The 27,764-nt window shown below is 46.5% G+C and overlaps 1 protein-coding gene across 2 annotated transcripts in view; it reads left to right on the forward strand.

Annotated features, from left to right (window-relative positions):
- LOC147109028 (uncharacterized protein C14orf132) overlaps window positions 1–26,834 on the forward strand; it is a 134,179-nt gene extending 107,345 nt beyond the window's left edge. The window contains exons 2-3 of one of the 2 annotated variants that reach the window (XR_015080166.1): window positions 19,219–20,020; window positions 24,226–26,834. Coding sequence is in view for 1 of the 2 variants with exons in the window: in XM_086002593.1 (XP_085858719.1) it covers window positions 19,219–19,443 (225 nt within the window). In the remaining variant the exon portion in view is untranslated. Of the gene's footprint in view, window positions 1–19,218 lie in introns of both variants that reach the window. The other variant, XM_086002593.1, reaches the window with a different exon arrangement.
- Window positions 26,835–27,764: the final 930 nt, after the last annotated feature.

Here is a 27,764-nt window from a genome sequence, read left to right on the forward strand (position 1 = left end):
TATTTCTCAGTTCTACCCATACAGATTCCACATCATCAGAGCTAATATCCTTCCTTTCAATTGTGTTAATCCCCTCTTTAACCAGCAATGCTACCCCAACTCCTTTTCCTTTTTGCCTATCTTTCCTGAATATTGAATACCCCTGGATGTTGAATTCCCAGCCTTGGCCACCCTGGAGCCATGTTTCTGTAATCCCAATCATATCATATTCGTTTACCTCTATTTGCACAGCTAATTCATCCACCTTATTACGAATGCGCCTCGCATTAAGACACAAAGCCTTCAGGCTTGATTTTTTAATGCTCTTAGATCTTTTAGAATTATTATTTACTGTGGCCATGTTTGATTTAAACCCTTGATTTCTCTGCCTGCCACTTTTGTTTTTCTCCTTCCTGTCTTTTGCTTTTATCCTTGTTTCCCTTTCCTCTGTCTCCCCGCTCAGGTTCCCAACCCCCTGCCATTTTAGTTTAAACCCTCCCCCAGAGCATTAGCAAACACTCCCCCGAGGACATTGGTCCCGGCCCTGCCCAGGTACAAACCGTCCATTTTGTACTGGTCCCACCTCCCACAGAACCGGTTCCAATGTCCCAAGAATTTGAATCCCTCCCCCTTGCACCAGTCCTCTAGCCTTGTATTCATCTGAAATGACACCTGGGAATCCCTGGCCCAAGACTGCACAAAGTAGAGGTGAAGCATCCGGGAAGGCGCCGAAAACCTCGAGTATCTTTGCCGGGAACAAGCGGGAGCCAAGCGCAGGCAGCGGAAGGAGTGCACGTCAACCCAAGCACCCCACCCACCCGCCCCTTCAACCATCATCTGCCCCACCTGTGACAGAGACTGTAGGTCCCGCATTGGACCCATCAGTCACCTGAGAACTCATTTTGAATGTGGAAGCAAGTCATCCTCGGTTCCGAGGGACTGCCTAAGAAGAAGATCGTTACCTGTGGTATTGTCCTGTCTATCCCTTAATGGCTCTTTTCCCATCCCAACCTTCCTTTTTTTATTGATGTGCCTGTAAAATATTTTACTGTTTTGTTTTATGTTCCTTGATAATTTAATGTTCCTGGATCAGTATGTGGAGGAACCAACCAGGGAACAGGCTATTCTGGATCTTGTACTGTTTAATGAGACAGGGCTAATCAATAATATTGTGGTAAAGGGGCCTTTTGGGACAAGTGACCATAATATGATTGAATTTTACATTAAGTTTGAGAGTGATGTAGTCCAATCTGAAACTAAGGTCTTCAACAAGCGAGACTCTAACCATCTCCCCTTGACATTCAATGGCATTACCATCACTGAATCCCCCACTATCAACATCCTGGGGGTTACCATTGATCAGAAACTGAACTGGACCAGCCATATAAATACTGTGGCTACAAGAGCAGGCCAGAGGCTGGGAATTCTGCGGCGAGTGTCTCACCTCCTGACTCCCCAAAGTCTTTCCACCATCTACAAGGCACAAGTCAGGAGTGTGATGGAATACTCTCCACTTGCCTGGATGAGTGCAGCTCCAACAACACTCAAGAAGCTCGACACCATTCAGGATAAAGCAGCCCGCTTGATTGGCACTCCATCCACCACCTTCAACATTCACTCCCTCCACCACCGGCGCACTGTGGCTGCAGTGTGTACCATCTACAAGATGCACTGCAGCAACTCGCCAAAGCTCCTTCAACAGCACCTTCCAAACCCGCGACCTCTACCACTTAGAAGGACAAGGGCAGCAGACGCATGGGAACATCACCACCTACAAGTTCCCCTCCAAGCCACACACCATCCTGACTTGGACTTGTATCGCCATTCCTTCACTGTCGCTGGGTCAAAATCCTGGAACTCCCTTCCTAACAGCATTGTGGGTGTACCTACACCATATGGACTGCAGCGGTTCAAGAAGGTGGCTCACCACCATCTTCTCAAGGGCAATTAGGGATGGGCACTAAATGTAGGCCTAGCCAGCGACGCCCACATCACATCAATGAATTTAAAAAAAAAAATCTAAACAGAGGAAACTACAAGGGTATGAGGGACAAGTTGGCCATGGTAGATTGGGAGACTACACTAAAAGGTATGAATGTGGACATACAATGGCTAACATTCAAGGATATAATGCATAACTTGCAACAAACATATATTCCTCTAGGGCATAAAAACCCAAAAGGAAAAGTGATCCAACCATGGCTAACATAAGAAATCAAAGCTAGTATTAAGTCAAAGGAGGAAGCTTATAAAGTTGCCAGAAAAAGCAGTCAGCCTGAGGATTGGGATCTTTTTAGAAATCAGCAAAGGGGGACCAAGAAATTAATAAAGAAAGGGAAAATGGAATATGAGCACAAACTAGTGAAAAATATAAAAACGGATTGTAAAAGCTTCTATAGGTATGTGAAAAGGAAAAGACTGGCGAAGGTAAATGTAGGTCCTTTACAGTCAGAGACGGGAGAATTTATAATGGGGAGTAAGGAAATGGCAGAGAAATTAAATAAATACTTTGTTTCTGTCTTCATGGAGGAAGACACAAAAAACCTCCTAGAAATACGAGAAAACCAAGGGTGTGACGAGAATGAGGAACTTAAAGAAATTATTATTAGTAAAAAAACAGTACTAGCAAAATTAATGGGACTAAAAGTCGATAAATCCCAAGGACCAGATGACCTACATCCTAGGGTTTTGAAGGAGGTGGCCATTGGAATAGTGGACGCATTGGTTGTCATCTTCCAAAATTCTATAGATTCTGGAACAGTTCCTGCAGATTGGACGATAGCAAATGTAACCCCGCTATTTAAGAAAGGAGGGAGAGAGAAAATGGGGAACTACAGACCTGTTAACCTCACATCAGTAGTTGGGAAAATGCTGGAATCTATTATAAAGGATGCAATAACTGGGCTCTTAGAAACTAATAGTAAGATTGGGCAGAGTCAACATGGATTTATGAAAGGGAAATCCTGTTTAACAAACCTATTGGAGTTCTTTGAGGATGTAACTAATGGAGTAGACAAAGGTAGATGTGGTGTGTTTGGATTTTCAGAAGGCCTTCGATAAGGTCCCACACAAAAGGTTGATGAACAAAATTAGGGCACATGGAATTGGGGGTAATATACTAGCATGGATTTAGAATTGGTTAACAGATAGAAAACAAAGAGTACGGGTCTTTTTCAGGATGGCAGGCTGTGACTAGTGGGGTACCGCAAGGATCGGTGCTTGGGCCCCAGCTATTCACAATCTATGTCAATGATTTGGATGAGGGGACTAAATGTAACATTTCCAAATTTGATGATGATACAAAGCTAGGTGGCAGTGGCAGTGTCAGTTGCGAAGAGGATGTGAAGAGGCTTCAAGGGGATCTCGACAGGCTCAATGAGTGGGCGAGAACATGGCAGATGGAATATAATGTGGTTAAATGTGAAATTATCCACTTTGGTAGAAAAAAACAGAAAGGCAGAGTATTTCCTAAACGGTGAAAGACTGGGGAATGCAGATGCTCAAAGGGACCTGGGTGTCCTTGTACATGAATCACTGAAAGTGGATGTACAGGTGCAGTAAACCATTAGGGAAGGCAAATGGTAAGCTGAATTTGAGTACAGGAGTAAAGAAGTCTTACTCCAATTATATAGGGCCTTGGTGAGACCACACCTGGAGTACTGTGTACAATTTTGATCTCCTTACCTAAGGAAGGATATACTTGCCATAGAGGGAGTGCAACGAAGGTTCACGAGATTGATTCCTGGGATGGTGGGACTGTTGTATGAGAAGAGATTGAGTAAACTAGGCCTGTATTCTCTTGAATTCAGAAGAATGAGAGGGGATCTCATTGAAGCATACAAAATTATTACAGGGCTTGATAGGATGGATACTGGGAGAATGTTTTCCTTGGCTGGGGAGTCTAGAACCAGGAGGCACAGCTTCAGGATAAAGGGTAGGCCATTCAGGACTGAGATGAGAAGACATTTCTGGAGTTGAGGCAGAAGATCAGCCACGATCTCATTGAATAGCGGAGTAGGCTCGAAGGGCTGAATGGCCTACTCCTGCTCCTATTTCTTATGTTCTTATATATGTCCAAGTTGGATTGGTGTGTGATTTGGAGGGAGGATTTGGAGGTGATAGTGTTCCAACTCATTGCTGCTCTTGTCCTTCTCGATGGTGGAGTTCACAGGGACTGGGAGGTGCTGTCGAAGTCGCCTTGTTGTGTTGCTGCAACGGCATCCTGTATTCGGGCACACTGTGACCACAATGCGTCGAAGGTGGACGAGGTGGATGATGGCCCACAAATTCGGGTCGGGGGCTTCCCGCGGGTGTAAGCCCCTGACCTGCACTTACCTTGCACGCCGGCAGTTGAGCTGTAGGGCCCCGTGGAATTCCGCTCCGGGGCCTGGCCCAGCTGCCGGCGCGCTGTGCTTGTGTGTCCCAGGGGCGTCCCCTGGGATCACGTGAGCCATGGGCAGCCAATCGGAGGAGGGAAAAGCCCATTCATAAGATTGACAGGAAGACCTGTCAAAACTTATAAATACTACAGGCCCAAAATAGCAGTAAACCTTCAAATAATTTTTTTTTAAATCACACCTTTTAAATAAACTATAAATTACATTAAATAAGTATTTTAAACAATAATTTAAATTTTTGAAAAAAATAATTTTATATTATAACGGGGCTAAAAATAAACTTACCTTGCTTTAAAGTATTTAAAAATAATAAACCTGTGGAAAAAATGTTTTAATTTTAATTAATTGACCACTTACCTTGCAAAAAGCAGGCCTTACGCCTGCTTTTTAAATGTGTAAATCCTGCAGGCTTACCCTCCCGGGAAAACCTGTAAAAAAAAACGAAGTTCAAAGCGCACGCGCAGCCTCCCCTGCGCGTGCGTTCGACCTCTGAACCTCTTCGTTCAGAGGATCGGAAGTGCCGGTTTCCTGCGCATGCGCAGTGCATGCAGAAAACCGGCACTTCCATTCGGCCTACGGGTGAGTACCCCGTGCGTACTCACTCGGGGAGAGCCGAATTTCTGGGCCACTCCAGTGACAAGGGCACCGATCAAGTGAACTGCTCTGTCCTGGATGGTGTTGAGCTTCTTGAGTGTTTTGGCTGCATCCATCCAGGTGTGTGGAGAGTGTTCCACCACACTGCTGATTTACATCTAATCCAGACTTGCTTCCCCTACTTGATCTGTCTCCCTTGAATGCAGAAACTTAAATCCAGCATTGATCATTGCTTGCTGAACCTGATACAGTGTTATCTGTGGCTTGTTTAATGGGACCCCAATATCAGTTCCTAGTCTTTGCATGATCCCAGTGAAAAACAGATTCCAACTTTTCCTTCTTAAAGTTGCCTCCACTATCTACACCCAATTATTTCCCACTAATATAAAAACACAAAATAAATCCGTATAGACAGAGGACAGCTGGGAATGATTCCACTTAGGAACAGATTAGCCTGAGCTCTTTCCTTATTATTATGTCCGTGAATGATTGAGACACGGACAGCAGGAGTTGAACAAAACAAGTCTTTACTGGTGGAAGTCAATAGTGAAACTGAAAACAACAGAGGCTCACTAGCGCCTTTTATACAGGGGTGGTCACTGCCGGTACGGCAGTCTGAGACCAGTTATTCTCTTAAAGGTACATACACAACAATTCCTCCCCTTTTAGATAAACAGTACATAACATTCATTTAACAACTAAATGATAACTAATTACAATCACAATTACAGTTGCTAGATACATTGGTTAAGTTTAAGCAATTATAAGTTCAGTCTTTGAGGAGGCTTCCTGATTCTGTCTGGATAACGCCTCTTTGGGGTATCAGGTTCTTCTGGCAATGCTGAGTCAGGATCAATGTCGTTGTTTGGTTCATCTGCTTCCAATATTACCGGTTCTGTGGTAGCTGCAATTGGTACGTCGATTTCATTACCAGGTGTATCAGATCGTGGTGTGGAGTTGACGTTTTCCAGTGACTCTAGAATCTAGTCAGCATGGCATCTTACAATGCTCTCTCCAACGTCCACGGTATACATGAGAGGTCCTTGCCGTGTACAAATCGTTCCTGGCTGCCATTTCTCAGTGCGGTAGTCCCGGGCCAAAACTGGTTGACCGATCTTAAAACTCCTGGTCGGCCTTTCATTCATATTCTGAAACTGCCTGTTCTCCACATCTCTTCGGACGTTTGGCTTAACCAAATCCAAGCAGCATCGTAGTCTTCGATTGAAGAACATCATGGCTGGAGTTTGGTTGGTAACCGCATGTGTCGCATTCCGGTAGGCAAACAAGAAGTTGTCCACCTTGTGTTGTAGGGGTATATCTTCATTACACATTGCCTTGATAACCTTCTTGAATGTTTGGACAAACCTCTCGGCCAATCCATTAGTGGCTGGATGATATGGGGCAGATGTGTAATGCTTAACACCATTGTTCTTTAAGAACCTCCGGAACTCTTCAGACACAAACTGTGGTCCATTGTCAGAGCAAATCTGTTCAGGCAGCCCATTCCTGGCGAATATGGTTCGTAAAACTGTGATAGTTTTTTCCGTGGTGGTTGAGGACATTTTTATTACCTCTGGCCACTTTGAATGTGCATCCACCGCAATTAAAAACATCGAGTCCATGAAGGGACCAGCAAAATCAATGTGCACCCTTTGCCATGGAGACGAGGGCCACTCCCATGGATGCAGAGGAGCTTGTGGTGGGGCGTTTTGGACCTTCTGGCATCCTGCACAGCTCTTGGTCATCTCTTCGATTTCTCTATTGATTCCCGGCCACCACACAAACGCTCTGGCTAAGTTCTTCATTTTTACCCCACCCAGATGACCCTCATGAAGCTCATTGAGCACTCTATGCGTCAACTTAGGTGGAATTACTACACTGGATCCACACATCAAGGTTCCTCTGCACACTGATAGCTGTTCTCTTCTCGGCGAGAATGCTGGCAGCAGTGGTTCGCCATGTGCTGGCCATCCCTTCACCGTTAAATCATAGACCCGTGATAGTGTCGGGTCATTACGTGTTTCCTTTTCTATGTTTGCATTCGTCACAGGGAGACATTCGACTATGGTCGAGTGGAATAACTCCATTGGATCCACTGCAAGGTCTTCTTCTTCCACCGTCGGCAACGGTAGGCGTGACAATCCATCAGCATTCCCATGCTGTTTAGTTCCTTTGCACTCAATGTCATATTGGTGTGCCCCTAGGAAAAGGGACTACCTCTGCAGCCGTTGTGCTGTCATTATCGGTACGCCCTTCTGAGGGTTGAAAATGGAGACAAGAGGTTGATGATCGGTTAGTAGAGTAAATTTTTGACCGTGCAGGTAGTGATTGAACTTCTTCACCCCCCACACTAGGCTGAGGGCCTCTCTGTCAATCTGGGCATAGTTACGCTTGGCAGAAGTTAACGAGCGTGACGCAAAAGCTATCGGCCTCTCTAAACCATCAAGGAATTTATGTGACAGTACCGCCCCAATGCCGTAGGGAGACGCATCACACGCCAGTCTGATCGGCAGTGCTGGGTTGTAGTGAGCCAATACTTCCCTTGAAGTGATTAAGTCCTTACTCTTCTGAAAGGCCCGCTGACAATCATTGCTCCATTCCCATGCTACTCCCGTTCGTAGCAGGGCGTTCAGTGGGTGCAGAATTGTTGACAAATTCGGCAAAAACTTATGGTAGTAATTCACCAATCCGAGGATTACCTCAGTTGCGACACATTTTCAGGCGCTGGGGCCTTAACAACCACTTCAATTTTGTCAGGGGACTTATGTAACCCCTCTTCATCAATCACGTGGCCACAATACGATATCTGTTTCTTAAAAAACTCGCACTTGGGGCGGTTGGCTCGCAGCCCATGTTCCCGTAGTCTAGTGAGCACCTGTTCTAGGCTGTTAAGGTGTTCACTGTCATCTTCACCTGTCACAAGGATGTCGTCCAAGTAACACTGAGTCCCTGGAATCCCTTGCAGGACTTGTTCCATCGCTCTTTGCCATATCGCTGGAGCCGATGCTACTCCGAATACCAATCGATGATACTGGTAAAGACCTTTGTGAGTGTTTATCGTGAGATACTTCCTAGAGGACTCTTCAACCTCCATCTGCAAATATGCTTGTGCTAGGTCAATTTTTGTAAAACGCTTCCCTCCAGACAGTGAGGCGAAGATGTCTTCTATCCTTGGAAGAGGATATTGTACTGTGTGAAGGACTGGGTTCACCGTCACCTTGAAATCCCCACAGATGCGAATCTTCCTTGGCTCCCCGGACTTATTGCTTAATGTTTTCTTCATGACAGGAATGATGGGTGTCGCCCACTCGCTCCAGTCGACCTTAGACAACACGCCTGCCTTCTCCAGATTCTCCAGCTCTGCCTCGACGGCTGGGCGAATTGCATATGGTACCAGTCTTGCTTTGAAAAACTTGGGAACTGCATTCTCTTCTGTTTTTATCGAGGCGGTTACGCCTTTAAACGTGCCCAGTTCTTGTTGAAATACCTCTTTGGCGTTAGCTAAGATTGTTGACAATCGTCCAGGAGTGACGTCTTCATCTTTTTTACCGCCCACCATCATTGCATGAATGGAGTGCCAATCTAAGTTTATCTTCCTGATCCATTCACGTCCCAATAACAGTGGTCCACCATTTGGCAGTATGTAGAGATACATTTTCCGTATTTTCTTGCCGTTATATTCGACAGGCACCCTTATTTTTCCTCTGGGGTATACTTTTTGCCCTGTATACGTCGTCAAGATGATGGATGTCTCTCTCAAGGGTGTGTGTGAGAATAGCTGCTCGTAGTCTCGTCGATTCATGACGGTTAGCGCTGATCCTGTATCCAATTCCATTTTAACTTGGGACCCTGCTATCATGAGGGTGACCCAGATGGTTCGGTGATCCTCTTTTGCGATTACATTGTGAAGTTTGAGACAGCTTAGTCTCCTGTTCCCGGATTCACTATCGCTCATCTGGTCTTCGGAACTACTGTCCGTCATCTTTTGTACTTTCTTGTACGGTCCCTTAGTAGCCTTTTTGTTGTCGCTGGTCTTCTTCCCAGACCTGCAAACTCGTGCAATGTGTCCCATTTTTCCGCATTGCCTGCATATTTTGTGTTTGGACCAGCAGTCCTTCTGGTCATGGTTAGTTCTGCCGCAGCGATAACATTTTGCAAATCCCCGTGTCATTTCGTGGGTGCCGTATTCCTGTGGCTTTTGCTGAATTTCTGCAGCTCCCCTGGCTGCTGCTTCATACGATACTGCCACGCTGAAAGCCTTATCTAGCGTCAGCTCTTTCTCTGATAGTAACTTCTTCTGTGTTCCTTCACTCAGGAGTCCACAGACAAATTTGTCCCGTAGGGTATCTGCCAGTCCTGCTCCGAACTGGCAGTGCTTTGATAGCTTGCGTAGTTCCGTAAGGTACTCAGCATTGCTCTCATCTTTATGCTGAGTTCTCCTGTGGAATTTAAATCTTTCTGCTATCAACAGCGGTGCAGGGTTTAGGTGTTCCTGTAGGACAGCAACAATTTCGTTAAAACTCTTCGCCTTCGGTTTGGCTGGAGTAATCAGGTCCCACAATAGGCCGTACGTTCTGGCGCCCATTAAGTTTAGCAATATCGATGCCTTTTTCTCCTCAGCTATTTCGTTTGCCTCGAAATATACCTCGACTCTTTCCACATACGTGGTCCAGTCCTCTATTGTATTATCAAAAGCAGTGATACAGCCAGTCTTCGGCATCTTGCAAATCTAAAATGGCGCCTCCCGCGCTTTGCCTTCTTCCCTGATTTAATAAAATGGCGGCTCTCACGCTTTGCCTTCTTCCCCGCTGATTAAGATGGCGCCTCCCGCGCTTTGCCTTGTTCCCCGCTGTTGCTAGCGCTGCTTTCCGCGGTTCCCGTTGCAACCTGCAGCTCCTCGCGGTTTCTTGCGCGTTTAATATTTCTTTTTTTTATTATTTTCCCGTCGTGGAACAACCCTGTGGAACTCTTGCCTCCCTCTTCTCGGGTCTATACGCAGCCCGGCTTCGTAGCACCAGCCGCGCCCTGTGTGCTCCACCCTCGCTCTCTCTTCTTCCCGACAACGCTGCTCGGCCCCGTTGCAAACCACCTGCTCGAGTTCGCGACCGCTGCAGCCCAGGAAGGATCAGTGTACTACCTGCCACCAGCCCGATTAGCTGAAGCACCGTCGACAGGAACCAGGGCCCGCTTCCGACAGCTTCTCCAGCAATCTTCAACTCCGCTAACACAGGGGCAGTTGCCCACGGTCGACGCCCGTTTCTACTGCCTCTTACTTTCTTTTCTTTCTGGCCTCGACCTCTGCTCACTTCGCTGTAGGAATGGATCCCAGGAGGTGGTGCAGACTGTAGGTAGGTTCGTATCTGCTCGTCGCCAGTATTATGTCCGTGAATGATTGAGACACGGACAGCAGGAGTTGAACAAAACAAGTCTTTACTGGTGGAAGTCAATAGTGAAACTGAAAACAACAGAGGCTCACTAGCGCCTTTTATTCAGGGGTGGTCACTGCCGGTACTGCAGTCTGAGACCAGTTATTCTCTTAAAGGTACATACACAACACTTATCACCTGAATGAATAAAGATATCCATTGTCTATCAGTGCGTGCAGTAAATCTACAAGCAGTAAATGGTCTTGTTAACTTTACAAACAATTTCGTCCAGTGAAAAATCACAAAGACCTGGAAACAAATATGTTAATCTTTCTGGAAACGGCTGCAAATTAAGACAAGCGGAGAGCTTTAAGAGGGTCGCTGCCTCTGGTCGCCTATAGCATTTCAGAGTGCGGGGGATGCGCAGGCTCTTAAGTGCTTTAGAAACATGTTCTGGGGCAACTTACGTTCTGTTTCAAAATGTCAACACAAATTCAAGAAGCATTTTGCAAAGTCAAAACTGTTTAGGATAAAAGGATCGCTGAGGTATCATGTTTAAAAAGGTCACTGTCCTGCCGGGAAAGGATGTGGCCGGTTTTTCTGTTAGGTTGGATCCATTGACTCCTTTTAAAAGGTACTGGATAATTATATCTAAGAAAGAGGTGCTCGGTACAGTACAGCTCGTCTATGTCTCGGCGTCAGGTCCTGTGTATGTAGAGTCGGCACTGCAGGTAAAAGGGGGCAATTCACTGCTGTCTGGTCCTGTGGGGATGTGAGGAAAATCTTTTTTACGCAGCGAGTGGTGAGGAGCTGGAACTCGCTGCCGACGGAAGTGGTGGAAACGGAGACACTCAATGTTTTCAAGGGGAGACTGGATAGGCACTTGGGGGAAATAAACTTGCAGGGCTACGGGGATAGAGCGGGGGAATGGGACTGACTGGATTGCTCTACAGTGGGCCGGCACGGACTCGATGGGCCAAATGGCCTCCTTCTGTGCCATTATGACTGTATGACCCTATGTACCATTATGTGCCTTGAGGGGGGCACTTTACCATTTGGGTCGCTCGACCGGGAGGGGCAGCAGAAAGGCACGAACCATTTAGACAGAACCGGGGAGCTGCCCGTCCCACACAGGCCGCTCGCTCGATTCGAGCCGATGTGACATTGGGCGGCTCCAAGGCAGCTCAGTCGGCAGGAGGGTAAGTTCTGGAGGGTGGGCGGGATCTCGATTGCTGGGCTTGATTGTGGGTGGGTGGGGGGGGGTGGTGGGGGGTGGAATTCCCATCAGCTCCGATTAGTTTTGTGGTGGCCTGCAGGAGCACTCCCAAAACGTCTCTGCCTCTCCACCTCGCTCGCCACCTGTAAGACCCTTGGGAAAACTCACCGCTTTGACCAAGCTTTTGCTCACCCCTCCTAATAATCTCCTTCTTTGGCTCAGAATCCAATTTTTTGCCCAGCTACCCTCCTGCTAAGCATCTTGTGATGATTTTCATTAACGGCACCAAATAAATGCGAGTTGTTGTTGGCGTGTATGTGACTGCAACTTCACTTGATCCTCAGAATGATTCACTAAACCTCCTATTTTAATATTATCTGCAAATTTGGACATCCCTCCCTCTAGCCTTGTATTCAAATCCTCGATGTAGACAGTGAATAGAACACCAGGGCTCACTTCCAATCTCTGCGCTTAACTCCTAATTGGATTTACAAAAGGTAAATCATGCTTGACTAATCTACTGGAATTTTCTGAGGATGTAACTGGTAGAATAGATAAGGGAGAACCAGTAGATGTGGTGTATTTGGACTTTCAGAAGGCTTTCGATAAGGTCCCACATAAGAAATTAGCATGTAAAGTTAAGCACATGGGATTGGGGGTAAGGTGCTGACTTGGATAGAAAACTGGTTGGCAGACAGGAAGCAAAGAGTTGGAATAAACGGGTCTTTTTCCGAGTGGGGTACCGCAGGGATCGGTGCTAGGACCCCAGTTAGTCACAATATATATTAATGATCTAGACGAGGGAACTAGATGTAATATCTCCAAGTTTGCAGCTGACATAAAGCTGGGTGGGCGTGTGTGCTGTGAGGAGGGTGACGAGAAACTCCAGGATGATTTTGACGGGTTGGGTGATTGGGCAGATTCATGGCAGATGCAGTATAATGTGGATAAATGCGAGGTTATCCACTTTGGTGGCAGAAACAGGAAGACAGGTTATTATCTGAATGGCAATAGATTGGGAAAAGGGGAAGTGCAACGAGACCTGGGTGTCCTTGTGCACCAGTCGCTGAAGGTCAGCATGCAGGTGCAGCAGGCGGTTAAGAAGGCAAATGGTATGTTGGCCTTCATAACGAGAGGATTTGAGTACAGGAGCAAGGATGTCTTGCTGCAGTTGTACAGGGCCTTAGTGATACCACACCTTGAGTATTGTGTGCAGTTTTGGTCGCCTTATCTGAGGAAGGATGTTCTTGCCATGGAGGGAGTGCAACGAAGATTCACCAGACTGATACCTGGGATGGCAGGAATGATGTATGAAGAGAGATTGGTCGATTAGGCTTATATTCTCTAGAGTTCAGAAGAATGAGAGGGGCTCTCATTGAAACTTATAAAATTCTAACAGGACTAGACAGACTAGATGCAGGAAGGAAGTTCCCAATGGCGGGGGAGTCCAGAACCAGGGGTCACAGTCTAAGGATAAGGGGTAAGCCATTTAGGACAGAGATTGTTGTATCCGTGTGTTAATGGAGACACAGAATGCAGGAGTTGGTTTAACAGGTGTTTACTGAACAAAATCTGGAGGTGAACTAAAAGATACAAGACACTATACAGGCTTATATAGCCCGAGTGGCCACTACCGGCATTACAGTACACAGGGGCTCTTAAAGGCACATACACCACAATTCCTCCCCTTTTAGACAACCAGTACATAACATTTTAAGTAATCATTAATGAACATGTTTACAAGAACAATAATCTACACATTTGCTGCAGTTAATCAATTATAAGTCAGTCTCTCTGGAGGCTTCCTGACTCGGTCCGGATAACGCCTCAGTGGTGCAGCAGTTTTCGGTGGTGTAGTAGGTTCTTTTGGCAAGGTCGATTCGGCTTGAATGCCAGTGTCGGGTTCATCTGGTTCCAGTATCACCGGATCGGAGGTAGATACTATGGGTATCTCTGCTTCATCATTAGGCGTATAGAGTTGTGGTGTCGGTTGTCCCTTTTCGGATGACTCTATGATCTGGTCAGCATGGCGCCTTATTATGCTTTCCCCAATGTCCACGGTATACATCAGCGGTCCTAGTCGTGTGCAAATAGTTCCAGGCTGCCATTTCTCGGTACGGTAGTCCCGGGCCAAAACTTGTTGACCTATCTGGAAGGTTCTAGTTGGCCTTTCATTCATGCCTTGAAATTGCCGGTTCTCTACGTCCCTTCTGATGTTTGGCTTGATCAAATCCAGCCGGTATCTTAGTCTTCTATTGAAAAACATCATGGCGGGAGTTTGGTTTGTAACCACATGTGTTGCATTCCTGTATGCAAACAAGAAGTTATCTACCTTATGCTGTAGATTTATATCTTCATTACTCATGGCCTTTATGGCCTTCTTGAAGGTCTGGACAAACCTTTCAGCCAATCCATTGGTGGCGGGATGGTATGGGGCGGACGTGTAGTGCTTAACCCCATTGTTTTTTAAGAACTTCCTGAATTCTTCGGACACAAATTGCGGTCCATTATCAGAACAGATCTGTTCAGGCAGCCCATTCCTGGCAAATATGGTCCTTAATACTGTGATGGCTTTTTCCGTGGTGGTGGAGGACATCTTTATTACCTCCGGCCACTTGGAGTGTGCATCAACCGCGATTAAGAACATTGAGTCCATAAATGGACCAGCAAAGTCGATGTGTACCCTTTGCCAGGGAGATGAGGGCCACTCCCATGGATGTAGAGGGGCTTGTGGTGGGGCGTTTTGAACCTTCTGGCATCCTAGACAGCCCTTGGTCATTTCTTCGATGTCTCCATCGATACCTGGCCACCATACAAACGCTCTGGCTAGGTTCTTCATTTTCACTCCGCCCAGATGCCCCTCGTGAAGCTCCTTTAGCACTTTATCCTGGAGTTTGGGTGGAATCACCACTCTGGATCCACACATCAAGGTTCCTCGGCACACTGACAGCTGTTCTCTTCTTTACGAGAATGCTGGCAACAGTGGTTCGCCATGTGCTGGCCATCCCTTCACCATTAAATCGTAGACTCGTGAGAGAGTCGGGTCATTTCTTGTTTCCTTTTCAATGGTAGAATTTGTTACTGGTAGACATTCCACTATGGTTGAGTGGAACATCTCCACTGGGTCCACTGTAGGTGCCTCTTCTACCATTGGCAACGGTAGACGTGATAAACCGTCAGCATTTCCTTGCTGTTATGATCCTTTGTATTCTATGTCATATTGGTGTGCCCCTAGGAAAAGGGACCACCTCTGTAACCTTTGCGCTGTCATAATGGGAACGCCCTTTTTAGGGTTGAATATGGAGACGAGGGGTTGATGGTCAGTCAACAAGGTAAATTTTTGTCCGTGTAGGTAATGGTTGAATTTCTTCACTCCCCATACCAGGCTGAGTGCTTCCCTGTCGATCTGGGCATAGTTACGCTCAGCTGAGTTCAATGAGCGTGACGCAAAAGCTATCGGCCGCTCCGAGCCATCAGGGAATCTATGCGATAATACCGCCCCTACACCATAAGGGGATGCATCGCACGCCAGTCTGATTGGCAGTGATGGGTTGTAATGAGCCAAAACTTCCTTGGACGTGATCAAGCCTTTGCATTTATGGAAGGCACGTTTACAGTCTTCGCTCCATTTCCAAATTACTCCTGCTTGTAGCAGTTCGTTAAGAGGGTGCAGAACAGTTGACAAGTTCGGTAAAAATTTATGATAGTAATTTATCAATCCCAGGAACGACCTTAATTGTGAGACATTTTCAGGTGCTGGGGCTTTTATGACCGCTTCAATTTTTTCAGGTGACTTATGCAACCCTTCTTCGTTAATTATGTGGCCACAATATGATATTTGTTTCTGGAAAAATTCGCACTTGGGGCGATTTGCTCGTAGGCCCCGTTCTCTCAGCCTAGTGAGCACCTGCTCCAAATTGGCAAGGTGCTCATTGTCGTTTTCTCCTGTTACAAGGATGTCGTCTAGGTAGCATTGAGTCCCCGGAATCCCTTGCAGGACTTGTTCCATAGCTCTTTGCCAGATAGCTGGAGCTGATGCTACTCCGAAAACCAGTCGATTGTACTGGTACAGGCCTTTGTGTGTGTTTATCGTGAGATACTTTTTAGAGGCCTCCTCAACCTCCATCTGTAGATATGCCTGTGCTAAGTCAATTTTGGTGAAACGTTTCCCTCCGGATAGTGAGGCGAAAATATCTTCTATCCTCGGAAGAGGGTACTGTACCATGTGAAGGACCGGGTTTACAGTCACCTTGAAGTCCCCACAGATGCGAATTTTTCTCTGTTCTTCAGATTTATCATTATTCAACATTTTCTTCATGACCGGGACGATGGGTGTTGCCCACTCGCTCCAATCTATCTTGGATAACATGCCTGCCTTTTCCAAATTCTCCAGCTCTGCGTCGACTGCTGGACGAATTGCGTATGGCACCGGCCTTGCCTTAAAAAACTTGGGAATTGCCACATCTTCCACTTTTATTGAGGCGGTGACGCCTTTCAAGGTTCCTAGTTCCTGTTGAAACACTTCTTTGGCGTTGGCCAAGATGTCTTTTAATCGTTCAGGTATGACGTCATCATCATTTTTTTTGTTACTGGTCACCGTCAGTGCCTGAATGGAGTGCCAGTCTAAACGTATCTTCCTGATCCATTCACGTCCCAACAGCTGTGGACCACCATCTTGCAGAATGTATAAATACAACTTCTGTATTTCCTTGCCGTTGTATACAACAGGCACCCTTATTTTCCCTCTGGGGTATACTTTCTGCCCCGTATATGTTTTCAAGATAATGGATGTGTCTTTCAAAGATATATGCGGAAATAGCCGCTCGTAATCCCGCCGACTTATGACGGTCAGAGCTGATCCTGTATCTAGCTCCATTTTAACTGGGGACCCCGCTATCGTGAGGGTAACCCAAATGGTCTGGTAATCTTCTTTGGCAATTACATTATGTAATTTGAGACAGCTTAGTCTCTTGTTTCCGGAGTCGCTATCGCTCTTCTGGTCTTCGGAGCTACTGTCCATCATCATTTGTACCTTTCTGTACTTTACTTTATTGATTTTTTTTCTGTCAGTGGATTTTTTGTTTCCAGATCAGCATACACGTGCAATGTGTCCCATCTTTCCGCATTGCCTGCATGCTTTGTCCTTGAACCAGCAGTCCCTCTGGTCATGGGTGGATCTGCCGCAGCGATAACATCTCTCGAAACCCTGAGTCATTTCATGGGTGCCGAAGTCCTGTGGCTTTTGCTGTATCTCTGCAGCTCCTCTTGCTGCTGCTTCGTATGATACAGCCACACTGAAAGCCTTGTCCAGTGTTAAATCTTTCTCAGAAAGTAGCCTTTTCTGTGTTCCTTCACTTTGGAGACCGCAGACGAATTTGTCTCGAAGAGAATCTGCCAGTCCTGCCCCGAATTGGCAGTGCTTTGACAGCTTCCTTAATTCGGTGAGGTAATCAGCGTTACTTTCATTCTTGTGCTGATTCCTCCTGAAGAACTTGAATCGTTCCGCTATCAGCAGCGTTGTTGGGTTTAAGCGCTCCTGTAGGGTGCTCCTGTAGAATCTCTTTAAAATTCTTGTCCATCGGTTTGGCTGGAGTGATTAAATTTCGTAACAGCCCGTATGTCCTTGAGCCCATTAGATTTAGAAGTACCGATGCCTTTTTATCATCCTCTATTTCATTCGCTGTGCAATATACCTCCACTCTTTCCACATATGTGGTCCAATCCTCTACATCACTATCGAAAGCAGTAATATTGCCAGTCTTAGGCATCCTGAAAAAAAAATGGCGCCTCCCGCGCTTTCCTTTCTTCCCTGCCGAGAAACAATGGCGCCTCCCGCGCTTTCCCGCCGCTGCCGCTGCTGACAACGCTGTTCTCCGCGGTTTTTATTTATACAGATATTTTTAATAGTCGGAGACTCGTTCCCGCCGGACTCGCTGGGACTTTTCCCTCCCTCTGCTTGGTCCGAACGCCGACCTGCTTTGCAGCGCTGGCCGTCTCCCGAGTGCTCCACCCTCCGTCTCTGTTTGCCTCTGCCTTCGCTGCTCGGCCCCGCTGCAGAGCCAGCCGATTGAGCCCCAGCCCGCAGCCCAGGAAGGATTATTGCAGTACCTGCCACCAGCCCAGCTAGCTGGTGAAACAACAGTTTTTTCTTTTTTTTTCTTCGACCTTCGTCTGAGGAATCGATCTCCTTGAGGTGCTGCCGAATTGCAGGTAAGTCCATTTCCAATTCGTCGCCACTGTTGTATCCATGTGTTAATGGAGACACGGAATGCAGGAGTTGGTTTAACAGGTGTTTACTGAACAAAGTCTGGAGGTGAAGTAAAAGATACAAGACACTATACAGGCTTATATAGCCCGAGTGGCCACTACCGGCATTACAGTACACAGGGGCTCTTAAAGGCACATACACCACAGAGATGAGGAGGAATTTCTTCACCCAGAGAGTGGTGAACCTGTGGAATTCTCTACCACAGAAGGCAGTAGAGGCCAACTTATTAAATATATTCAAGAAGGAGTTAGATATATTTCTTAAGGCTAAAGGGATCAAGGGATATGGGGAGAAGGCAGGGACTGGGTACTGAATTTGGATGATCAGCCATGATCTCATTAAATGGTGGAGCAGGCTCCAGGGGCCGAATGGCCTACTCCTGCTCCTATCTTCTATGATTCTATGTTTCTATGTTACTTCCTGTTTCCTCCCTTCTAACCAATTTTGAATTCAATTTGTTACGCTTCTTCTATTCCGTGCTCCTTAATCTTCCCCAATAGTCTTCTTTATGGCACATTGTCCCAGGTTTTCTGAAAATCCAGTATGCCATTTCCCCAACCATCCTATCTAAGAACATAAGAACATAAGAAATAGGAGCAGGCAGATAGGGTAGATAGAAAGAAACGATTTCCACTGGTTGGGGTTCTAGGACTAGGGGGCAGAGTCTAAACATTAGAGCCAGACCTTGCAGGAGTGAAATTAGGAAACACTTCTACACACAAAGGGTGGTAGAAATTTGGAACTCTCTTCCGCAAACGGCAATTGATGCTGGATCAATTGTTAATTTTAAATTGGAGATTGATGGATTTTTGTTAACCAAAGGTATTAAGGGACATGGGCCAAAGGATGGCAGAGCAGGCTGAATTGCCTACTCCTGTTCCTATGTTACTATGTTCCTGTGTTGTATTCCCTTAAGTATAGAAGATTGAGAGGTGATCTGATCGAGGCCTTTAAAATGTTAAAACGATTCAATGGGGTAGAGAGAAACTATTTCCTCTGATGGAGGGAGTCCAGAGCAAGGGGGCACAATCTTAAAATTAAAGCCAGGCCATTCAGGAGTGAAATCAGGAAGCACTTCTTCACACAAAGGAGAGTGGAAATCTGGAACTCTGTCCCCTAAAAGGCTGTGGATGCTGCGGTTAAATTGACATTTTTAAGACTGAGATCGATAGATTTTTGTTGGGTAAGGGTATCAAACCATATGGAGCTGAGGCGGGTAAATGGGATTGAGGTGCAGATCAGCCATGAACTGATTGAATGGCGGAGCAGGCTCGAGGGGCTGAATGGCCTACTCCTATTCCTCTGTTCCAAGGTTCCTATGTTCATTATAAGTGTGTTCCCTATCAACCCTTGTGAAAAATAGCACTGAATATCTTTGCGTTGTGCTTATCCCCACAGATCCCTGTTATGACGGGAGCGTTCATGGATTCACCCATCGATGAATGCAACACAGAGTTCTCGCTCTTCAATTCGTCGACCAACGTGAATGATACGCCCTCTGCCCCAAACCAGCCCGAGGAGCCAGCTTCGTCCCCCAACGATGCCATCTGGCTATGGATTGCGATAATAGCGACCATCGGGAACATTGTGGTGGTTGGCGTCGTGTATGCCTTCACCTTTTAGGAAGATCGGAGGCTGGGCAACTTGAGTCACCTGTTCTTCCAACAGCCTGCCCACCGGCCGGAGGAACGTACGTGGCGTCTCCATCAATCGCTTTTGAGTCTGCATGTTTTAATGGTGTCCCGTGTGCTCAGTCTTGGTCACTCGATTGGCCTCTTCAACTTCACATCTCCAGGGAACTGACCTTCTCTATCAGACGAGCTGCTGTCTGCTATCTCTTAATGAAGAAACCCTTGTATAAAGCAACAACATACTCATCTATTCCGAGGGAACTCGCACCGCAATTTTCAATCACCCAAGTGTTCTGCACATTCCAATAGGCCAACGCAGTTGGTGGCAATGTCAAGTTTCGCTTCAAGAATTAAATAGAAACCGCGACAGGGTTATTTTGGAAATATGATATTTTTTTTTAAATACAGGTTAACTTTACCTGGGGAAAAATAATGGGATCAGGTTCTGGATCCAAAGTGCCAGTGGGTTTTTATTGAGATCGACTTGAGTCGCTGTTGTCGGATGATTCTTCCCAGCTGCCGGAGGAAGACAAGGCACAGCAGGGTCAGGTTGGATGTGCCAAAGAAAGGTGGGGACCTCTTGGGCTTGGGTGCTTGACTTTATGGATGCCCTGCACCTGAATCGCATTAGATCGCTTTGTATATTACAGGAATATTTTGGTGTCGGGTAATATTGGTGTAACGTTCCGTTGTTGCGTTCTTTCTGGGGCCTCTCCTGTTGTGTGATTGAGGACTGCGGGTATGTCCAAGGAGATGATGGAGAGGGTGGGTTATGCAGGAGAAGGGAGTGTGCGGTGGGCTGGTAAAACATTATTGGGTTGAATTTCCACTGGAGTTCTCTCTATCATCCTCCAAAACTTCGGCGGAAGAGTGACAGGAAACTCTGGAGAAATGGCGTCACCGGTAGAAGTGAATGGCCGATGAAGATAGGTATGAAGCTTCAAATAAGGCCCTATTGTAGAATCCATCCTTCATTGCTGTAAGTACAAATGCTCCAGTGGTGGTTTATTCAATACTTAAATTATAATACAGCCCAGGGGACAGAATGGGACAGAAACGTGTCTTGAGCGGCAGCACAAATCAGGCGATGATGAATCGGCATCCTGTTTTACCTACGGCCTTTGAAATTAATGGAAAAGATCGGGCACTTGATGTAAACAAAGTATTTCCAGCACAGAAGCAGGCCATTCGTCCCAACTGATCCACGTCAGTGTTTCTGCTCCACACCAGCCTCCTCCCACCCTGCTTCATCTCACCCCATCAGCAAATCCTTCCATTCCCTTCTCCCTCGTGTTTATCTCGCTTCCCCTTGAATGCCTCTATACTATTCGCCTCAACTACTCCCTGTGGGAGCGAGTTCCACATTCTCACTGCTCTCTGGGTAAAGAAGTTTCTCCTGAATTCCCCATTGGATTTATTAGTGACTATCTTCTATTGACGGCCCCTAGTTCTGGTCTCGCCCACAAGCGGAAACACCTTCTCTACATCTACCCTATCAAACCTTTCATAATCTTAAAGACTTCTACCAAGTCACCCCGCAGACTTCTCTTTGCTAGAGAATAGAGCCCCAGACTGGTCAATATTTCCTGATAGTTAATAACCTCTCAGTTCTGGTATCATCCTTGTAAATCTTTTTGCACCTTCTCCAGTGCCTCTATATCCTTTTTATAACATGGAGACCAGAACTGTGCTCAGTGCTCCAAGTGGGGTCTAACCAATGTTCGATACAAGTGTAACATAACTTTGCTGCTTTTCAATTCTATCCCTCTAGAAATGAATCCCAATGATTGGTTTGCATTCTTATGGCCTTATAACCTGCGTCGCTATTTTTAGTGATCTGTGCATCTGTACCCACAGATCACTTGATTCCTCTACCCCATTTAGATACTTATTTTCCAAGGAGTATGAGGCCTCCTTATTCTTCCTACCAAAATGTATTACCTCACACTTACCTATATTGAAGTTCATTTGCCGATTACACACCCGTTCTGCAAGTGTATTAATGTCTCCCTGTACTTTGTTGCAGTCCTCCTATGTATTAACTACACCCCCATTTTTTGGTGTCATTCGCAAATTTTGAAATTGTACTTCCGATTCCCGACTCCAAATCGTTTATGTAAACGGTGAACAACAGTGGTCCCAGCACCGATCCTTGGGAACACCACTTCCCACCATTTGCCAATCGGAGTAACTACCTTTAACCCTTACTCTCTGTTTTCTGTTTTGTAGCCAGCTTGCTATCCATTCTGCTACTTGCTCCCTGACTCCACATGTTCTGACTTTAGTCAGAATTTCCTGCTATTGCCCGTTTAACACCCCCACCCCCCCACCCCCCTGCCAAGACGGATTTCACCCCATCTTCACCTCTGATGACTCCATGGTTCCCTTGGCCTCTATCCATTAATTCCCTCGCTATCAGAGTGCTTTCCCTTTTCTGCTTTATTCCCCCTGGTGCCAGTAGGCAAAAGAATGTTACTAAGATCAAAGGAGCGGGGCGGGGGGGTGAAATCGGTCCTGGGTGGAAGCTCAAGAGAGTGAATCGATTACCCCCGTTTTACACCCACTCCACCCAATCTTCTTTTCCATTGAGGTCAATTTGGGCGGGGTGCAAAGCAGGCGGCTAATTCGCTATCGCCCGTTTTGTGCTACTGCACGAGACCGTTTGCAGCCCCAAAAGGCCTTGAAATGACACTGGGTAAATATTAGCCTAATATTACCTTAATAGAGTCCGTTTCTGAGCATCCTCTTCCCTGTTAGATCATCACCCCAAACTGTTCGGACAATGTTCCTCATAACAGAAAGAACTTGCATTTCTGTCGCGTCTTTCACAACCTCAGGACGTCCCAAAGCGCTTTACAGCCAATGAAGCACTTTTTGAAGTGGAGTCACTGTTGTAATGTAGGAAACACGGCAGCCAAATTGCGCACAGCAAGCTCCCACAAACAGCAATGTGATAATGACCAGATCATCTGTTTTAGGGATGTTGATTGAGGGATAAATATTGGCCCCAGGACACCAGGGATAACTCCCCTGCTCTTCTTCAAAATAGCGGCTCTGTGATGTTTTACCCTCACCACCTGAGAGGGTAAATGGGGCCTCAGTTTAACACCTTATCCGAAGAATGGCACCTCTGACAGTGCAGCACTCCCTCAGTACTGCACTGGAGTGTCAGCCTAGATTATATGCTCAAGCCTCTGGAGTGGGACTTAAACCCACAACCTTCTAACATCAGAAGCAAGAGTGCTACCGACTGAGCCACAGCTGACACTGTGATCAAAGCCTTACTCGCTGGATTAGCATCTCTGTTAAACTACTGATCGAAGGACCAGTATATGCTGAGTATCCAATCAGTCGAACACTACATCTGCCTCCCTTCCAACCTCCTCCCAATAACACCTCATGAGTGGCCATGAAAACCAGCTCCCTATGTGCAAACCCATCCCGGCTTGGTGCGTTTTCCGCCTTTTCCCCGTGTTCTGCGTACAGTTATTTGCATCTCTCTTCTCCAGAGGTTTGTCCTGAAGGGCCCCATTTCCCTTTAATGCGCTCCCGCAGGGCAGGGCGTTCCACTGGGAGCTCACACTCGGAATACCAGCTCCACCAAAGTGCCCATTCGTCATCTGTGACCCCTCGACATTGAGTGCAGATGGGCTATTCAACCATATAAGTCTTCAGAACCAACCAGGAATCTCCTCCTGCCTAAAGTCCGTATGTGGGTGCAGGGGATAAATTTTTCTAAATTAGAGGTCCCGACACAGAGCTCCATGCAGTAGGAGCTTATATCGAGAGTTTGGGCCCTCATAATTTGCTGCCCATTTCACCTCTTGAATTCCTGATAAGACGTGAATCTCCTGCACTGCTAACTCAGAAAATATTAACCCGTACTTCCCAGCATGGGTCACCAGGTGGTGATCTAGAGCAGGAAATCTGGTACCTTCCTTTTCCCCCACCCCTTGTCTCCCTCCTCGGGCCTGAGGCCCAACTGGAACACTCTGAGTTAACTCATCACAGGCCAGAGATCGAGTCCGCGCTGAGGGATGGCAGCTGGTTAACACGAGGCTGTGCCAACAACAGCAACCTGCATTTATACAGCGCCTTTAACGTAGTAAAGCGTCCCGAAGCACTTCACAGGAACGTTATCGAACGAAATTTGGCACCCAGCCACAAAAAGGAGACATTAGGACAAGTGACCAAAAGCCTGGTCAAAGAGGTCGGTTTTAAGGAGCGTCTTAAAGGCGGAGAGGCTTAGGGAGGGAATTCCAGAGCTTAGGACTTTGGCAGCTGAAGGCACGGCCGCCAATGGTGGAGTGATTAAAATCAGGGATGCTCAAGAGGGCAGAATTAGCGGAGCGCAGAGATCGCGAAGGATTGTGGGGCTGGAGGAGGTTACAGAGACAGGGAGGGGCGAGCGAGGCCATGGAAGGATTTGAAAACAAGGATGAGAATTTTTAATTCAAAGTATTGCCGGACCGGGAGCCAATGTCGGTCAGTGATGGGTCAACGGGACTAAGGACACGGGGAAACAGGAATCATAAAAAGGAAGGAAGAAAATGAGAGGGCTCAACAAATGAATGTGAGGGAATGGTGGCTGTATCTGCATTCAGCAACTCTAAATCTCCATCAGGCTCCCATTTTTAAACAAACTCGAGTTATTAAGCGCTCATCTCGTTCAATGTCTGGGGATTAAGCACTTTAAAGTGTGTTCTGAGAAGTGGAGTTATGAGTCAGATGTTTCTAACAGGAGTTGTTTTTCCTCTTGGCGGTTTTCATTCAGATGACACATCCATGAGCTGAAACTTCAATCCATTAATAACGTGATCAATGCAACAGGCCAGCCAGACACGTCTGAAACCAAGCCCCGGACAGCTCCAGTGAGTCAGCGCTGATCGGCAGTGACATTGCCTGATGCTGCTGAGCAAACAGCAGAAAATCGCCCAGCAATTATCCAAAGGCAGTGCAGTTATTCCGCGACATCTCCGCCAGTTCACTGATGCACCGGGGCAGAAGGTTCCGGAAACAGTCGGCTAGAGCTGGACCAGTCCAATTCCTTGCGTATGAACAGTCGGATGAATAAATTAGTGAAACCGTAACAGTTACTCCCCTTACTCTGTGTTACTCCCCCTGCTGCTGTCACTCTGCTGTTCTGAAGAAGAACAGGGGGAGTTCCCGCAGTGGCCTGGGGCCAATATTTATCCCTCAACAAACATCACTAGAATCTGGCCATTTATCTCATTGCTGTTTGTGGGAGCTTGCTGTGCACAAATTGGCTGCCGTGTTTCCTACATTACAACAGTGACTACACTTCAAAAACATTTCATTGGCTGTAAAGCGCTTTGGGACATCCTGAGGTGGTGAAATGTGTTGTATTATTGACTATACTACTGCAGTGCTATAGTAACTTCTTTTTTTTTTAGATCTAGTTAACCCTTTTGTTGCTGATAGTTTCTTGTTCGCTGCAAGCCCTCAATCTCGTTCTGTTTCCCGAGGTCACCCAAGGTACAAAGACAAAGGGCTCGATTTTCATTGGGCCGTTGAGGCGGGTTTGGAGGCGTGTGGGGGGTTAAAATCACAAAATCGGGGGGTGCACGAACCCATCCCGCCCCCAACCCGCCTCCATGCCAATTTCAAAGGAGGCGGATATCTGACCTGTGCTGGGACCAGCCTCCCCGAAGCGGGAAGGGGATTAGTGTCAATTAACTACCTGATTCCCGACGGCTCCAAACCACACCAAGTTAGTGAGGTGGAACCGTCAGGCTGAAGGGCTTGGAGGGTTCGAGATGTCCGGTGTTCAGCTGAGTGACGTGCAGAGGTAAGTGTGTTTGGTGTGTGTAAAATGTTTAAATAAGTTTTACTTACCTTTACTTACCTTTACAGCCTTCCTTCCTTCAGGTCTCGGGAGTCCCTCATCTCACTGGCACAGAAAGCAGAATGGCCGCCAGCTGTCAAAAGTTGCAGCATTCAGCTTTCTGTTCTGGAGAGATCTCTAACTCAGCCTGAGAGGAAGGAATTAACTTAGTGTACAGATTGTCAGTGTTTGACAGCTTCAAAGAGCTGTCAAATGCTGATATTTCATCTGTCAAAAGCTCTTGACTAATGAAATGTCAATCTGTGACATCACCTGTTGCCGGGTGGCCCTTAATTGGCCTGCTGAGCCTGCTGGACGGGCTCAACAAGGTCAATCAAGTGAAAATTGCGTGGGTTGGCCACAACTCGATGGAGACGGGACTACAACCCCAAAAGTTGTAGTCCCGCCTCCTACACGCCTCCAGTATCAAAATTCAGCCCAAAGAGTAGAATGGGCATCTATTATCTGGAGTTTCGAAGAATGAGAGGTGATCTCATTGAAACATATAAAATTCTTAGAGTGATTGACAGGGTAGATACTGAGAGGCTGTTTCCGCTGGGCTGGGGAGTCAAGAACCAGGGGTCACAGTCTCAGAATAAGGGGTCGGCCAGTTAGGACTGAGATGAGGAGAAATTTCTTCACTCAGAGGGTTGTGAATCTTTGGAATTCTCTGCCCCAGAGGGCTGTGGATGCTAAGTCATTGAGTATATTCAAGGCAGTGATCGATAGATTTTTGGACTCTAGGGGAATCAAAGGATATAGGGATCGGGCGGGAAAGTGGAGATGAGGCTGAAGATCAGCCATGATCTTGTTAAATGGTGGAGTAGGCTCGAAGGGGCCGAATGGCCTACTCCTGCTCTTATTTCTTATGTTCTTATTTCCTCTCTATGGAAGGTGAGCTACAGCTGGGAGGCAACAACTCAGGAGGTCCACTCAACTGGATTAATACCGCAAAATAAGCGGGAAATGTGAAATAAGACAGGAAGCGCGCAGGGAGGACCCTTGGAATGTGAAGAGAGGAAAAAGCGAGTTAACGTTTTGGGGATTGAGTCCCTTTCCTCCGAGGGATCCTGACTAAGGATTCTCATCCGTAAACGGAAAACTGCGGATTTCGAGAATGTTCTGGTTTTTCTTGTATTTGCATCGTGGAGGGCAGAGGAGCAGGGAGGGAGGGAGGGAGAGAAATTCACAGATAAATTAATAGGTGGGGGTGGGGGGCCATTAGGAAATAGAGAAATGGAGTTCTGTCTTCCTGGCTGTGGCCATGTGGAGGGAAACAAACTGTTTTTGAGAGTCACAAGCACCTGTACAGATTGTATTCAGATTTCAGTGTAAAATTCAATTTAAAGGACTGATCATTTTTGAATGATGGTGTAGAGTGACTGTACAATCACTGTTATCACCTGATGATCTCCACGTGGTTTTGATGTATTTGCGCAATGTGGCTATTTGACAATTCTCGCTGCTGAAACTAAATATTTTCTTCTTGTACGTGTTCAAATGCTGTAGATTTTTTACAATAAAGTTTTCAAAACGGAGGGAAAATAAAGATTCGAGTGATTGTGCAATGGATTGGAAATCGGGCAGCAACGTCTGAATAAATCATCCTTTTCAACCAAAGGCAGTTATGACATTTTGACTCAATAACCATGCTCTGCAAAATATTCTAGAACTGCCCCCAGGGCCAGGAATGAATTCTGCAACTCCCTCAGACTGAGGACTGAATTCTAGAACTCCCTCAGACTGAGGACTGAATTCTAGAACTCCCTCAGACTGAGGACTAAATTCTAGAACTCCCTCAGACTGAGGACTGAATTCTAGAACTCCCTCAGACTCAGGATTGGATTCTAGAACTCCCTCTCAGGTTCAGGACAGAATCCTAGAACTCCCTCAGACTGGGGACTGAATTCTAGAACTCCCTCAGACTGGGGACTGATTTCTAGAACTCCCTCAGACTGGGGACTGAATTCTAGAACTCCCTCAGACTGGGGACTGATTTCTAGAACTCCCTTAGACTGAGGAATGAATTCTAGAACTCCCTCAGACTGAGGAATGAATTCTAGTACTCCCTCAGACTGAGGAATGAATTCCAGAACTCCCTCAGACTGAGGAATGAATTCCAGAACTCCCTCAGACTAAGGAATGAATTCTAGAACATCCCTCAGACTGAGGAATGAATTCTAGAACTCCCTCAGACTGAGGAATGAATCCTAGAACTCCCTCAGGCTGAAGAATGAATCCCAGACCTCCCTCAGACTGAGGAATGAATTCTAGAACTCCCTCAGACTGAGGAATGAATTCTAGAACTCCCTCAGACTGAGGAATAAATTCTAGAACTCACTCAGACTAAGGAATGAATTCTAGAACATCCCTCAGACTGAGGAATGAATTCTAGAACTCCCTCAGACTGAGGAATAAATTCTAGAGCTCCCTCAGACTGAGGAATAAGTTCTAGAACTCCCTAAGAC

The sequence above is a fragment of the Somniosus microcephalus genome, chromosome 12 (assembly GCF_052327205.1).
Source record: "Somniosus microcephalus isolate GS21.2 chromosome 12, FLI_Smic_1.0, whole genome shotgun sequence".
Classification (NCBI taxonomy): domain Eukaryota; kingdom Metazoa; phylum Chordata; class Chondrichthyes; order Squaliformes; family Somniosidae; genus Somniosus; species Somniosus microcephalus.